This window comes from Anoplolepis gracilipes, chromosome 3 (genome assembly GCF_047496725.1).
Source record: "Anoplolepis gracilipes chromosome 3, ASM4749672v1, whole genome shotgun sequence".
Classification (NCBI taxonomy): Eukaryota; Metazoa; Arthropoda; class Insecta; order Hymenoptera; family Formicidae; genus Anoplolepis; species Anoplolepis gracilipes.
Window position 1 is genome coordinate 2,282,737 of NC_132972.1, and position 17,285 is coordinate 2,300,021.

Genomic DNA, 17,285 nt, shown 5'->3' on the forward strand with positions numbered 1-17,285 from the left:
ATTTATAATTACATTAATCAATTTTAAAATATTTAAATGTGCAAGCTCTTCAATTTTTAAACATCATTAAAACATGTTATTTTATATGAAAGAAAAATTACATGCACGATGATAAAAATGTAAATTTATAATATAATTTTTATAACCTTTGCTAATACATGTATATGTATATTTTTTTAAGTATATTTCATCAAAAATATCAAATCTTAAAATTAAAAACTATTCTTCAAATTTTATGAAAATCCGCTCAATCGTTTTTATACAATATGATATGACAAGTGGACAATAGAAACGTAATACGGATTTGTTTCGATTAATCTTAGATACATTTCATTGATTCCAAAGTCTAAGGCGTGCGAATCATTGTATGTAACTGACGGATGTTAGTAAGATAAGTGATAAGTATACCTAGGTGTCGCGTGGTGACCAATTATTGCCACACCCGTGTGTATGTTTGCAGCAGTAACGTGAGATATCGGTACAAAACACACTGATGCGAAGAGTAGTCGCGATAATAACAAGGTCCACGTGCGCGCATCTCTTATACTACATATTCGCATATCGTTCTACAATTACTGTCTTGTAACGCAATCCATACCGCCACATTAGCACGTATGTTTATGCATATCACGTGTACAAAACATACCGTTACAAGTCCGAATGTACTTTGAGATCGCACACTTTGTCGACACCCGTTAAACCGTACGTTTGCGCCAAAAGCAAACAACGAAGATATAACACGAATAGAAAAAAAAATTTTCTTTCATTAAATAGGTATATTATTATTGTAATTTATATAAAATGTCCTTTTCTTGTTTTTTATTTTTCTATCTCTGTCGCAAATCGCATCCCTAAATTCAAGAGATGTAATCGAATGCTTCGTATCAATTGTTATGTATATAAAATCAAGATTGACAGCGTTTTTAATCGAACACATTTGGACACATTCACGGTCTAGTAGAAGAAAATTCCAGCGAGAAAGAGTAGATTTATCACTATTTAACTAAACGATGCGAGTATTGACCCTGATTGCGTAAACGCATGCCGGACACGTTACCGTAGCTTCTCCATGATTTGATTTTCTCGTGTTGATTTCATTCTAGTGGAAGCTAATATTACGAAAGAAGACAAAAATGCTTCACCGACAAGATAATGAAATGGTGGATAATATAGGAGATATAGGATTATTGATCAGAAGAATAAATTTTATAATGAATCGTTCTATATTAGAGAAATTAATTTCCACATTATTATTAAATGTCATACATGTGATTTTGACAGCTAAAATATTGATAATATTTCAAGATTTCGAAAAAGAATTAAAATTCAAAAATCTTTTTTCATCGTTTTTTTATTCCTATTAATATAATCAGTTAAAATATTATCAATAGGAATAAAAAAATGATGAAAAAAGATTTTTGAATTTTAATTCTTTTTCGAAATCTTGAAAAATGAGTTAGATCGAAAAGATTAAATAACTGTGTATTCGATGTAAATGTGAATATTGTATAAAAACACAATTAATAACATGAATCTTTTGTACGAATAATATTCAAATGTACTTCAGACAATATACAGATATCTTTTTAGATAATTTTTTTTAAAGTTCTCTGAACTTGTTTAGAATCTTTTCGATGCAGGTGTGTTATGTAAATTTTATTTCGTGTTCTTTAATTGGCATTATACTTTACAATCTAACTTTATATCTACGTGAATTTGACATTCTACTTTTAAAAAATTGAGTTTTCAATACAGGAAGATAATATTTCATTATAATAATGATAGCATATTTCTTGTGAAATATAGTATAGTAATATATTTTTCGTAAAATACTTCTTGTTCCATAAAAGGCGAAGCCTCGCAACAAATAAAATACTAGTTTTGACTTTTGTTCAGATCTTTTTCAGTCAAAGATAGGAAGCTTACTAGTTGATTGGAGAGATATTATTGTACATATTATAATACGTGTATCACTTTTTAAAGGCTTGATTTTGTTATTGCTTGGATTTGAATCCGAGATATAACGAGTCAAACATTTCTGTGTATTTTTTTTAATTCTAAAAAACATGACAGATTCGATATATCTTTAAAATTGACAAAATTGTATTGTTATAAACATATATCTTTGATAGCTTTGATTACAAAATATTGTTATTATAAATAACTACAAATATCTTAAGGGGAGTTGCGGGTCGAAAAAAAAGCTTTTTCTTTGGGGGGGAGGAATTTTTTCTGTCGAAACTATTGTGTCACTTATTCTAAAATTTCTACACGGTATCAAACAACATTAAAATTATATTTCAGAATTTTTTCGTAGAAGAACGTTCTATAGTGTCCAAGTAATGAGCAATCTCCGAGAGGCACTTCTACAAAAAAGTTCGTTTGCGGTGACTACTCCAGCTCCGAGTAGGGTTATCTGATATGAACAAACTAAAGAAATTTAGTTAATATATTAGTTTATTTAGTGCTTAATTGAAGCTTTTTTGTAAATTCATATTTTTCACAAAATGGCAGAGGTTCAAAGTCAAAATTCGAACGATTATTTTTTTGGCCCAAAAAATATCGTTCTATCAATGTCTATAAAATGGAGAGTTTTTTGAATATTTAAAAAAACTTCGATTAAGGACTAGATAAACTAATATACTAACTAAATTTCTTTGGTGTGTTCATTTCAGATAACCCTATTCGGAGTGGTCATCGCAAACAAACTTTTTTTTATAAGTGCCTTTCGCAGATTGCTCGTTACTTAGATACTACAAGACATTCTTCCACGAAAAAATTCTGAAATATAGTTTTAATGTTGTTTGATACCGTGTAGAAATTTTAGAATAAGTGACACAATAGTTTCGACAGAAAAAATTCCCAAAAAAAGTTTTTTTTCCGACCCGTAACTGCGGGGTTCCCCCCTTAATACAATACCATTATTTTTTGTATTGAATATTTAATTTATTAAAAATTATTAGAGATTACATATGTATAGCTTTCTTCTTGGCACTTATATGAAATAATTATACTTGTTATAAGTATCATGAAGTAGTAGTTTTATTCTACAATGAGTACAGTCAATAAACGACTGCACGACATTTTTGGCGTCCGCGAATGTGCTTGCAAGTTTTATGACTCATTTAACTTACACAATAAATGTCTTATCTAATCATTTAGAAATAATTTAGCTCAAACGGGCGAACGAAGGTAATGGCATTGAACACCAATACGGTGTATGTCTCAAATAGTCTTATTTTTAGCTTCTTTATCAACTTATATTTGCCTCGTGTAAGTAATTAGTTATGTCTTTTGCGCAGACTTGTTTAACTTATGCCGTTATTAATAGAAAAGTACTTTATCGCGATGACTTGTTTTGTCCATCATTAAACTTTTCTTGCTCTGATATGTCAACATTAAAAATCATATGTCACAACCTTTGTTAATCTGACATTTTTATTGTAAAAAATAAAATTCAGATGGCAATTAGACAGTTAATTTAACACTAATTGTCCCAAATTTATTGCTCCTATTATATATAAAATTAAGTATTAATAATTTAATATTTTTAATTTAATATTTTAGTATTATAATATTTATTATTATATTAATATTATTATTATATTTTAATATTTTATTTTTAATATTTAATTTTTACAGATTTTTTAGATATTATACTGAAACGGAAACTATATAATTACATAACAAAAAAAGTAAAAAGTTAACAATATAATAGCTTACCAAGTATAATAGATTGACAGTTGTAAATTGTTTACCCTAGTTGTTATGTCGTCGTTTACTATCTCTTTTTTTATCTTTTGTTGCTATTTCATAGCATTTACACTCATTCGCGAAAACACAGTTAATTACTATCGCGCGTACATTAATCATCAGACTATGGTGATTACGCGGCATTATATAATATCTGATGCAAAATTTGTTTTTTATTGCAACTAGGAATTTGCGCGATTGATCAATAAAATAAATTATATAAAATATAAATACACATAAGACACGTGTTTCTACAAATTATCGATCAATATACATCCAATTTATAATATGCGATTGGTAATTATTAGAAAACATAGTTAATAATAATTATATTTATTAATTTATTAATTAAACACAATGACGCTTAATTCGTTTTTTATATGTGATATTTTATTAATAACTAAGAAATTCGAAAGTATCGGCAATTTTTATTCCTAATATTACGCGATACTGCACGAGTATATGCATAGTATACAAAAGTGTATATTATTAATTAAGATGTGATAATTGCGAGAAGGAAAGACTCTCATTACCTGACAATCTTTAATTGCTCATAAAGAATAATGATTATCTTTTATTCAGCGCGTGTTTTTTACATAACGCTTATTAAGAATTTTGCGTATAGCGCACTATTGTTTACATTCAATGGGCTTGTTGTCATTTGCACGATGAGACTCGTATGAAAAATAGCGGCGCGAGACGTTCCGTGAATCGTCACATTACTTCTACAAAGCAAGATTGTGATAAATACTAAGAGATATTAAACGATTATTTCTCACGAAAGATTAAAGATTGTTAAGCAGTGTGAATGATTAATTTTTGATTAGATTTCGCGAATTCCAGTGAGAAATTCCGAGAGAATCTTACCGTCATATACTCATAATTTTTCTTTTTGCAATATAAAATAATGTACGCGTCAAATGTTATGTAAAGTGTCATGATTATTGTATTCTTAGTTAGCTGTATTTTTACGAGTGTCATGTGAATGAAGGAACAACAAAAGATAAATAAAAGCAAAATAAAATAGAAGGAAGAGACTCGGACGATAAAGGAATCATATAACATTGGTATTGATAAATAATTTGGAAAACAGTGTAATAAAATAGAAGAAGCAATTAATCGTATTAATAACATAATTTGCCCTTGTAGTGATATAGCCAGAGTGTTTTTGATTATTTTTGAAACTTATTTTATAATAAATTCGGATCTCAAAATGCAATAGGAATTAATTCGAGGAAACATTTTTAATCAAGCTGATATTGTTAACTTCTTACTCTTGATTACTTTATTGTTGTATAATTATAGTGTATTTCGTCTTTTATAACATGTATCAAAATTTAATATTTTTGAAATCCATTTGTAGCATTTTTCAGCAACCAATTTTGTGATTTTTTTTACGGCTTGCTAAGTTTTTCAAAGTGGGATTGCTAATTTAATGCTAACATAAGTCAGTATTTTTATCTTTAATATCAATTTTCTGTTAATTAGTAGAAGCGATAAATTCAGAATTAAAACAATAAATTAGGACTTAATTATATCATATAACGGCATTTGATTTTTAAAAATGGATAGATATTTCAAATATATATAATAGATATAATAGATAAAATTACTATATCGCAATTTTTACGAGAAAATTTTTTTATGGTGTAACTAGTACGACAAGTTTCAAAATAATTGTGTGTAAAAATATTATTTATATATATATTGGTTAGTTTTAAAAAAAAAATATGAGAAAATAAGAGAACTTTTGACACGAAAAAATTTTATTAACAAATATCTAAGAGTTTCAATATTATTTTCAAATGACAAGCAAGAAAAGTGATTTTTATCTTATGTTTTGTAAAGATTACATAATTCCATTATGTTACTTTTAGAACGTAACATCCGGGGCACATTAATTATTGACATTATTATGATAAAACAAATATATGTAGCCTATATGTGGTTTTTGGACGAAATCGTTTCAAGATATACGATCTCTTCATTCACAAACATAGGTGTGACACCTTTTAGACATTGTGTTCTCTTAATCGCAGGCATGAATCGCGTTACCTAAATCTTTTATAATTTTATTTTTTTTTTCTTTTTCTTCTTTTTTCTTGGATCAAAATTATTATCTTTGCTACATAAATTTTGTAACTAAAAAGGATTGTTATAGCTTGTTTGCATGACAAATATCTTATAATATTTGTTGTAGTTTTTATCACATGCAGTATTTATTACATTTTATACAAAGTTCGCGCAAAGAAAATTTGAATTTGAAAAATTGAAAAAAGATAAAATTTGAATTTTAGAAGAATGTTAAAATAATTTTGAATTATTTATATGATCATTTGACGTTTGCAACAAGAGATTTCCTTATCACATAATATTCTTGCACAGTAAATCAGATACGCATATATATGTATATACATTCTCAAAGCATTCTAATTATATTAATAATATATTAAACTTCAACACTTTTATCTGCGCGAATTTTTTGTCATGTACCATCATGTATTTTTTTTTATATCTTACATAATAATTTTAATAGTAATCATAATAGTTTTAATACCGTTTGAATAAGGACTAAAATAACATTTTGATAATTATTACAACTTTACAGGTTAATAAATATATAATAATAAAGAATGTATTATTTTTTTATATGTATTAATATATTATATACATAGAATATAAATTTTTTAAAATTTATAATAACGAATATAAATTGCATCAAGAAACAATATAATGTATTGTATTTACCGACTGAATTATTACATACATCACAAAATTGCAACAATGATAACCGTCAGTATCGATCAACATGTTATTCATATTAGCAAAAACACAAAGATTTTGCAACTATGTACTTGCAGTCTGAGAATCTCTATTTACCAGTGAATTACAAACAGTTAAACAATGTTGTCTTTCATATACAATGTTTGCTATTTGTTACAATATACATGTATCGAGTTACTGACTTTACAAACATCTGTTTCTTTCTTATAAAAACAATTAAATTTTTGTCTCCGCGAATTTTTCTCATAATACACGTGTCGCTTTTTTGAAAAGAAAAGCAAGATAAAACAAGAAATTGTAAAGATGCAAAACAGAGCGCAGTTTTTAAATACAAAGCCAAGTTATTTTCGCTCGCCTTTTTTTTCCGTAAAATGGAGTGGCAGCGCGAGAATGCACCAGGCGAAATGTAGTCGTGTAAGAGGTGGGCGCCCACTCATACGTCATTCGGACGACATGCAAGCGCGACACACGTGCGACCTATCGTACGCAGGTATAACGTATGAGCGGTGACGTAACAAGGGATCACGTCGAGGAGTTAAGTATGGAGTGACGTGACGTGGTACCAGCACGTCCCTTTAATGTCCCTTTTGTTAACTTGCGACAAGGCGTCAAATAAATCCGGGTTTCGTGACTCTCTCGACCGTAATAATTAAAGCCTCTACGAGTCGGAAGAAGTCGACGACTGGGCGAGTAGAAAGGCGTGCGCTTCCTCCCTTGGTGAATGACACCATACGTCATGACAGACGGACGACTTTATTGTTGCTAAACCCATTGCAGGCTAATTCGACTCACTTAAGGAGTTACGTAATCACAACAGGTGTCTCTCTTTCTCTCTCTCTTTGTCTCTCTTTTACGGCCACGTGTTCCAACTTTCGCACCAATATTTCACGACGATTTGACGCGTAATCGTGTTTGGCAACGTCGAGCCTTGCGTCCGGACAATTTCCTGACAATTCTCACGTATCATTGAACACACGTGTACTCGTACAATGATTTTCTTATCAGTCATTATTACGGTGTAAATGTTGAAAGTTATAGATATGCTTTTTGTACTTTTCCTCTCGAAATTATTGACACTAAAATTAGGTCACTGTAAAATTGTTTGCCAGTGTTAATAACTCGTGTAAAATTTACATGTATATCTTTTCTTCAACACATGATATAGTCTTACAATATTTTACTACAATATTTTACGTAAATTGTAGAAAAATATGTACTTGTTTTAAATTAACCCTCAAATTGAATACGTGGGTCTTTCGTGTCCGTGCCATTTTTAATCCATTGTTTTAAAAAAAATATTAATAAACTCTCGAGATTGGAAACTTATCCAAAAAAAAGTTTATATCAAAAGGGACTTATAACTGAAAGGACAATTTAGACAGTTCATTCAGTGCAAAGTGCTGGCGAATCTAAATCTGAAGCCGGACACAAATGACCCACATATTCGCTTTATGTATATTAAATAACAAAGGGTGAATAAGTAAATTTTTTTTTAAATATTGTTTTTTGCTATTAATATTTTTACAAAAATAAGTTATAAATTTACAATGATAATCTCCCTAAAAAAGAAACAAATTACTTTAATTTCTATTGTCTATTTATTTTCATGTTAAAAATAGCTTTTGTTAATAATAACGAGCAACAAACAGGGGTTGTATGTATTAATCAATTTTTATACTGTAGACTGTAATGTAAATTACATTTTGTTTTCACTTTTCTTTCAAATAAATTACCTGAAAATTAAAAAAAAGTTTTTCCTCAGAAAAAACACATTTTTTTATACCTGAAAATTACCTATTTTCGATCATTCTAATAATTATATTTTTTTAAAGCCGTGGACATATAGTATTTTTTTCGTAAACTTTGAACTTTGAACTAAAAATTCCTAGAAGTCTTTTTGTTCAAAATTATTTTTTCAAATTTTTATTAATTTTTATATAAAACATCTATGTTTCCAAATCTTGATCTAACAAATAACAAAAATATAATATTTAAAAATATTTTTTCTTCAACTCTACTATATAAACTTTTAGTTTAAACTTGAAAGAAGATGTGTAATTTTTTTTAGAATTTTTAAAGTAATTTTAGAGTACAAAAATTAACTCGGACTCCAGTTACCCACGCGTTCAGGATTACCGTGCCAAAAAAAACGTGTTCAGTTTGAGGGTTAAAAAAAGAAATACTACAAGAAATATAATAATGAATTGAAATTATAATTATCATTTAATTATCAAGTGTATAAAGATTCTCGTCAAGTATACTACTTCACTGTTTCCATTGACCAAAAAGAAATAAATTCGATTGATTTACGAGGCAGTGGAAGGGAAGTCGCAGTCGTTTTACACACGTGATCGCAATACGTTTATTCTCACTTGTACTGCAACAATGATGTCACTAATATAAAATTCCTTTGGGACTCTTCGCGACATCCGGCTTATGCGATATAAATTTTCTTTACGGCGGATTGCCTTTCGTTGTGAATGAAGACGATACAAACTAAACGTAAAAATGTCTGTAAAAAATATACATATGTAAATTTAAAGTTCAGTATGTACTTCGCGCGGTTAATGTGTTATTTTAAAAGTATCTATTATTAGCTGACCACAACAGATGGCATGTACGATGATTCACGCGAATAAATGTGACCTCGCGATAAATGCATTAAAGCAGGAAGATATATATTATTGTCACAACTGCAGCACAACCACAACCGGTTTCGCGATTGCGATTGTAACCACGGAAATTGTAACGCTACGTATCCTTATATATGATACGTATGTTTAATATAAGATCGACGCGAGTTACAATCAACAGATTTAAAATACAAATATTTCCGAACACTATAGCATATGATGGATTACAGCAAATTTTTACAACTGGTTCTGTTAAAAATTTAAATTAATTATTTTCTTACCGATAATTTTTATTCTAAATATCTGCACGTAAGATATTTTAATTACTTGAATGTTATCGCCTATATAAATGGTTTCAACGAATGATATAAATAGACAAATAATCAACAACCAACTTTATTAGTTTATTTCATTAATTTCTCATAAATCACATGTCAATTATTTAATTGAAATCTAATCATTATTAATTCCTTGATTGATTAATTTCTACTACATATTTAACACTAATCTTATTTCTTTCATATTGTTTTACATTTTCTCTCACACTTACACACGGAGAGAAATAAATGGTTGCATTTATTATAATTTAACTATAATTTATAGTCATTTTTCGAAGCAACAATATTTTTGTAGTTATATTAACAATGCGAATTATAGTTACCTGTATTATTGTTACTATAGTTTTTTTATGTTTATGCAACCATATGTATAATTATACGTATCATAATTGTAATTTATATATGATAAAAACTATTATAAATATGATGATAACGACCATAAATGAAAGCAGGAATCCTGCTTTCTTCTTGGCAGAACTAATATGGATATTTTTATTAACTCTCAAACTGAACACGTTTTTTTGGCACCGTAATCCTGAACGCGTGGGTAACTGGAGTCCGAGTTAATTCTTGTACTCTAAAATTACTTCAAAAATTCTAAAAAAGATTACACATCTTCTTTCAGGTTTAAACTAAAAGTTTATGTAGTAGAGTTGAAGAAAAAATATTTTTAAATACTATATATATAATATTTTTGTTATTTGTTAGATCAAGATTTGGAAACATAGATGTTTTATATAAAAATTAATAAAAATTTGAAAAAATAATTTTGAAGAAAAGGCTTCCAGGAATTTTTAGTTCAAAGTTCAAAGTTTACGAAAAAAATACTATATACTATATGTCCACGGCTTTAAAAAAATATAATTATTTGAATGATTGAAAATGGGTAATTTTCAGGTATAAAAAAATGTATTTTTTCCGAGGAAAAATTTTTTTTTAATCTTCAGGTAATTTATTTGAAAGAAAAGTGAAAACAAAATGTAATTTACATTACAATCTACAGCATAAAAATTGATTAATACACGCAACTCCTGTTTGTTGCTCGTTATCATTAACAAAAGATACTTTTAGCATGAAAATAAATAAACACAATAAAAATTAAAGCCATTTGTTTCTTTTTTAGGGAGATTATTATTGTAAATTTATAACTTATTTTTATAAAAAAACGATTAACAACAGAAAAACAATATTTAAAAAAAATGTATTTATTCACCCTTTCGTATTTAATATACATAAAGCGAATACGTAGGTCATTTGTGTTCGCTTTAGATTTAGATTCGCCAGCATTTTGCACTGAATGAACTGTTTAAATTGTCCTTTCAGTTATAAGTCCCTTTTGACACAAACTTTTTTTTGGGTAAGTTTCCAACCTCGAGATTTTATTAATATTTTTTTAAAACAACGGATTAAAAATGACACGGACACGAAAGACTCACGTGTTCAGTTTGAGGGTTAACATTGTAGTAATAATAAAAATGAAAATTACAATAATTAATTTATTATGCAATTATAGTTGTAAATACTAGACACTTTTTTTCAGTGCATATTCTTAACGAGGACGAATCTTTTGCTCTTGCAGGTAAGCGGGTGGGAGGCGCTGCTGACCGGTGGCGGCGGCGGCCATGCGCCCCGGCCCGCCAGTACAGCCGAGCCGCCGCAGGTCTCCCCGTCGCCAGCATCCGCGCCAGCAGCAGCTCCATCGGGAGCGCGACCGCAAGCAGCGGCAGGAGCATCATCGTCGTCCATCGCATCTTCTGCCGCGGCCGCGCGTCAACAGTCCGCGCGCCCTCCTGATACTGCTGCTACTGGCCAGCAGCCCCCTGGTTCTGGGGCAGGCTCAGGAGCCGCCGGCGAAATCACCGGCGGCTCAGCCGGTCCAGTGCCAGCAGGCGTCCACCTCTCATAAGAATCTGTGGTCGGGGGGCAATAACTCGGCGGCCCTTGACCAACCGCGCAACTTGACCATCGGCTACCTCACCGCCATCAAGGGCGGTCTCAAGGATCGTCAGGGTCTCGCCATCTCCGGCGCTCTGACCATGGCTCTCGACGAGGTAAGAAATGATAATTTTTTTCTTTTTTTTTTTTTTTGCACTTTGAATTGCCCGAAGAGCTATTTTAAGTAAAATAGGGCAAACAAGATGTATACAGCATATATTGTATATTGTGTGGAAAAAAAAGGAATCCATTATTCTCTTTACGTCTTCTCTTCACTCTATTCTGGCTCGTATATATTTCATTCTTCAGGTAATGCGTGATATACACGTGAGTCGGGTGTTATTGTTATCGAAATGAATGACAACATTGTTGTGCCAATTATGCGTAACAATGTTGAAATTGATCGTACTTCGTACAGTTTTAGAAGCATTTAAGAGCGTTCTATTGATACATCTTCGCGTGCTATAATCGGTAGCCGCGTTTCTCGGAATAAGAGAACTACCGTCTGCGTTATTGCACGAAGTCGTTTACTCGCTCATTGCGATGCGCGTGTTGCATGAACACGACCAATCATGCCGATGCTGTAAAGGATCTTTGAACCCGCTGCCGTTGAATTTCACAGAAGATTACAACGTTATTCTCTGTTCGTCGTAACAGCTGCTAATGGCAGCTCGTTGATGCTATTAGTTTGCACGGTGCATTGACGGTTGCTGCGGTCGGTAGTCTTGAAGGCAAGTCTGCACCCGCAGTCAGAATTGGGCGGTGCTTGTCAAAATTTACATATACATATAATCGCAATGTTCTAACAATAAGACGAGTCTACGAAGATAGAGAGAGAGAGAGAGAGAGAGAGAGAGAGAGAAATACAGTCACTCCCTCGAAATTTCATTTTCCTTCGATGCAATCTCATTCCCTTTTTTTTTTGACATCTCGCTTCCTGCCCTCATTACACGTCAACTGCAAAATTATAACGTGTACAGAAACTCTACTTATCTCTCGTCTCGATGCAGAATGTAACTCTTGCTATTAAACGTATTTCAAAGTGAATTACGTCACTCGCAGTATAATAATAGCATCTTCTGCTTTATCTGTCATTAATCACCGACCGAGAAAGGCCGACACGCGATTGATGAGATGTAAAATTACAGATTCTAGACGAGTATCTTAAAGGAAATCAAAAATTAGACGAGATCTCATTATATCTCAATAAAACGCCATAAAGTTGAAGGAAAATTAGGTCGTGAGAGTGACTCTGTTTTGTATTGATTAACTTACATTAACTAATTACCATATGTATAATTACGAGAGATATCTTTTTTTATTTCACTTTTTTACGCGATTAAATATTTCTTAGATAATTACTCAGAAGATAGAGGAAGGGATGTTTTTGAATTTAAATAGTATTTCTTTAAATCTTCTCGGTATAATAACATAATAAACGTGCGAAAATATCCGCGTAAATTGCGAGACTAATGTTGTTTAAAGACGATAACTGAATTTTTATAACGCTTACGTATACTACAAAGTGGCTTGCGATAAGCGTACAATAACATAAAAATATCGGATAAATCAGTCTCCTTACAGTCGTGCATGCGATAAGCAAATGCAAACAAATGTGGACAAGCTTATTTCGGTTCGCATCGAAAAGTTAATCGCCGCTAAGAAGCCTCTGCATATATATATATATATACACACACACATTTCTCCTCTCTCCCTATACGGATGAGATGTTTAATTCCCGCGCCCCGAAGAGGGGATCGGTCCAGCCGATGATCCGACTCTCGGATCCGTTCCGAATCTTCTTCGATTACCCAACCAACGACAACACAACGGCCACAATATCCAATATTTTTTTTTTTTCCCCTCTCTCGATCCTGCCGTATTCCTTGCCGTTCGCTCTCGGGTCGACCGTCCCGTTCCAAAAGCCTCGATAATTCATTCGGTGGATCCCCTATCTCTCCCTCCCTGCCCCCCCCCCCTCCCCTCCTGGTCTCCCGCGTATCCATAGGGGACCGTGAGACCGTTTTCGCCCGGGTGTGTTGCACGCCGGTTAAAGAGGAAGTAAAAAGAGAAAGGTACGTGGCTCCCGCTCGCCGCGAGGGCAGAAGTGACCCGGCGCGGCGATTCCTCTCCGAGGGAGAGGCCGAGAGGGAGAGAGGCGCACCGAGAGAGAGAGAGAGAGAGAGAGAGAGAGAGAGAGAAAGAAAGAAAGAGATGCCCCTGCGAGGGTTTAAAAATACAAGACCGGCGTTATTCGCCGGTCCGCCCACGCGTGCCGACGAAACGGCGCTCTCTCGCGCGAACCGTGAGAAGAATTCGCTCGCGAGTTCGGGAACGCGTATCCTCCACCTCTTTCCCTCCTCCTTTTCCTTCCCGGCCACCCTATCCCTTCCCTCCTTATCCTCTCCTCCCGGCGGCTTTTTTCTTCCCAAACCTTGCCTGTACTCTTGCAACCTGCGACCGCATCTGAGGGATCCAGCGGACTCGATAGAAATAAAAAGAAGAAGAAGAAGAAGAAGAAGAAGAAGAAGCAGCGGAGGCAGAGGGGGAGCAGAGAACCCGTGCGAATCATCGAAACGAACGTCGATCTTATCACGACACGCGATATCCGGGTGTACGCGAAAATATAAGGCGGCTTTATCTTTGGAGATTAATTGCTACGTCGATTGTAACAGAGGAGAGCGCGTAAGATCGAAAACGTCGGGCAGTATCGATCTGGCTTCCCTCCTCCGAACGCATGGGAGGAGAAGCAATTCCCTCGTCAAGTATCTCTTTCGATTCCTTATCTCGTCGAATGGAGCAAGTATTTATTTTACTTTCTGCTTCCTTTATTTCCGAAATTACCATACAGCACATAATGATACACATAAAGATACTATGTATATGTATAAAAATTGTTTCAGCGTGTTTTCTAAAAATGTGAATAGTGGTTTGTATCTTTTTGAGAGGATTACAATTTCTCAAACAAAACAATTGTAATTGCCAGCAACTAGACTTCTGAAAATAACCGTAATTTAGAAACAAAGCATCCAGCAGCGAGAGCGAAAGTACGGATCGTAAGAGTGGAACGAGCGTATTTCGAAAATAATCGATATAAAAATGTATACGCGCGGGCGACATGTCCGTTTTCTTTTGAGAAAAAAATAAAAAAAAAAAAAAGAAATGAAGCCTAACTGCTGACACGTTATGTTTCCGCGATGAAATTTCTCTTTCAGCAGTTCGATGCACCGCACGCAGTTGCAACGATAAACGCATAATGACTCTCCTCACTGCGATGCATGCCCGCGCATTCAGCGAGTCGAAAGGTGCAGGAAACGAGCTTTGCGGCCGTTTATTTATATCCTCCGATATGCCACGCAAGAGTAAGCATCGCGATCGCAATGTCGGCCTCTGTGTTCGCGGCTGGAATAAAGCTTGATTCACAAATGCGCGTCCTCCAACATCGTTATCGATGTATGTGTATGTACGATGCGATACGAGCGTCTCAACAAGATCACAGTAACCTTATCCTCATATTTCTTCACGTCATAGGGTTTATTTTAACGATTCGTCATTATCGGTTATCGACCCGTTAATGATGCAAATTGTTACGCTACGAAACCGATGATAATTAAAGCTAATTTATTACATTGTTCTAATATTAATAATAATAATTTGTTGCGGTAAGCGTCGACTGCACGCTGCCGATATCACGTTAATGAATATTACATGAATATTAGATGAAAATTAATATTTGTTTATTATTAATAAAAAATTAAACTCATCATTTTTTATATTATTAATTATATATACATTGGAAATGGCTAGATTTCTCTCGATACAATAGATACGATAATAGTGATTTAAACTATCTATTTTAATTGAAAAATTCTGTACACGTAACGCATTACGACAGTAATTTTAATTACATGTTTCTTTCTATCGAAACAGCAAACATGTTAATAACTTATTTCATTTATCTGTCTTACACAAATCACCTTATACAATCTCTTACTGTACTGTTGGACGTATCTTTTAAGGTCTATGCACATATATTATACGTAACATTAGAGTCATTCGAATATCGATGAAAATATTTTCTTTCATTTACTGTTGTTGTATAAAATGTTGTATAAAAGCTTAATTAAATTTTGTTTGCATTCATAATTTAATTTCTTATATTACATTTAATTAACACAATTGTGGAATGCACAACAAGGGTTTTTGAATTTTTTTCCACATATTTGAAATATCTCTTGTTTATTTTTTTGTATAACATTCCCAACAATCTTTTATTGTCATTTATTACAAATTTGATTCTGAAAATATTTAATATTAAAAATAAAAATAAAATACAATTTTAATCGAATTAAAATTGACAGCAAATTGAATTGAGATAGGGAAGATGGTGACTGTCAATTTATCACAATCATCATGTATGGAAAATAGTTTTTCACGTTTACGTTGATACGACGGTGAGAGGCCGATGTACTGTTTTCTATAGAGGGTAGACTTTTATATCGCAATGTCAAGTCTTCAATCTTAACAAAATCACGATATCTGAGTCTAATAAATATGCAAAGATCATATCGGCAGATCACACGTGTGTGAATCACCCTTAATACTCGGTTCGGTCACGGCGATCGCAAGTGCAGGATACAGGTGTTACAGTACCACCTTGCGCGCGCGCGCGCGCGCGCTAATCCAAGCGTTTCGCCCGCGGGTATGCGGAAAGCAAAAAATTAAAAAAAGAAAATAAAAAAATCGTAGAATTTGCATTCGCCGTACGCACTCCCACGATGTAAACTAGTTTTACTCCGTTCGGTATATTTGTAAATAGAGCGTTAATTGGCGATTTCGCGATAATCGCCGCGAGAGAGCCGCCGTAATGGGCGCGGCGCACTTGGCTCTTTTATAATATAAACGCGCAGATCGCAATCGTAATATCCGTTCGCGGGTGGGTAATGCGGTCCACTACGTGGCTGTAAATTGCCCGCGTATTAAGTCGATCTCTATTAATAAATAATAAGGCGCGCCGTCGCTACTGTTGACCTGACTCTTGATGAAGGAAGTGTAATTTAAATGAGCGGCGGATTAAGGAGGAACGCGTTGGACTTTCACTGCGCCAGAGAGCAGAATTTTTCGCTCAGCCGCGGTTATAACGGTGTACGAAACAAAGTATGAGATACGTATCGCGTTAAAAAAAAACAGACCGAATTGGCGGATCCATCGGTTCGCTGAATAGAACCGAAAAGCGATTTACAGTTATACGGGAGGACAATCGCCTTGTTTTTTCGGACAACGTTTGTTAGCACGAACGAATTTCGTATACGTTCGTAATGCTTTCCGTGTGTTTTTTCTTTTTTTTTTTTTTTTTTTTTTTTCCATTGCGCATCGAGGAAAATATGTTTTCTTCGATATATGAATGCATAGCTGTTACGATTTGGAAAAACATGAGAATAGCATTTGACAACGTCAGCGTCCATTCACGTAAAAATATAACGTTGATATGCAAATTATGCGCTACAAATGTGATTATTGGACGCGCTTGCGTATGCAGCACATGCAAAATCAGGAATGCGAGGCATCCAACGGGAAGGAGTAATGTTTTTTTGTAGTGTTTCATGAAACCGCTTTAACGGTGTTGTAACAAGCGACTACACAAATTCATGATGCTGTCATGTGAGTCTCTTTGAAGCTAAACTGATCAATTTCACTTTTTTTTTTTTTTTTTTTGCATCAAAGCACATGATTACAATGCTTTGTAACGTTAAAATTAAGAAATTCATCAAAAGTGGAGCGAAACAGTTTGGCTTTTGAAAGGCTTTTCATATATTGCTTGTCGCGCGACCTTTTACACGTG

The 17,285-nt window shown here is 33.1% G+C and overlaps 1 protein-coding gene across 1 annotated transcript in view; it reads left to right on the forward strand.

Annotated features, from left to right (window-relative positions):
- The window catches only part of LOC140664208 (receptor-type guanylate cyclase Gyc76C), a 69,839-nt gene that overhangs the window by 19,720 nt on the left and 32,834 nt on the right, over positions 1-17,285 (forward strand). The window contains exon 3 of the mRNA XM_072889097.1: positions 11,088-11,559. Coding sequence (XP_072745198.1) covers positions 11,131-11,559 — 429 coding nt within the window. The 5' untranslated portion in view covers positions 11,088-11,130. The remainder of the gene's footprint in view (positions 1-11,087; positions 11,560-17,285) is intronic.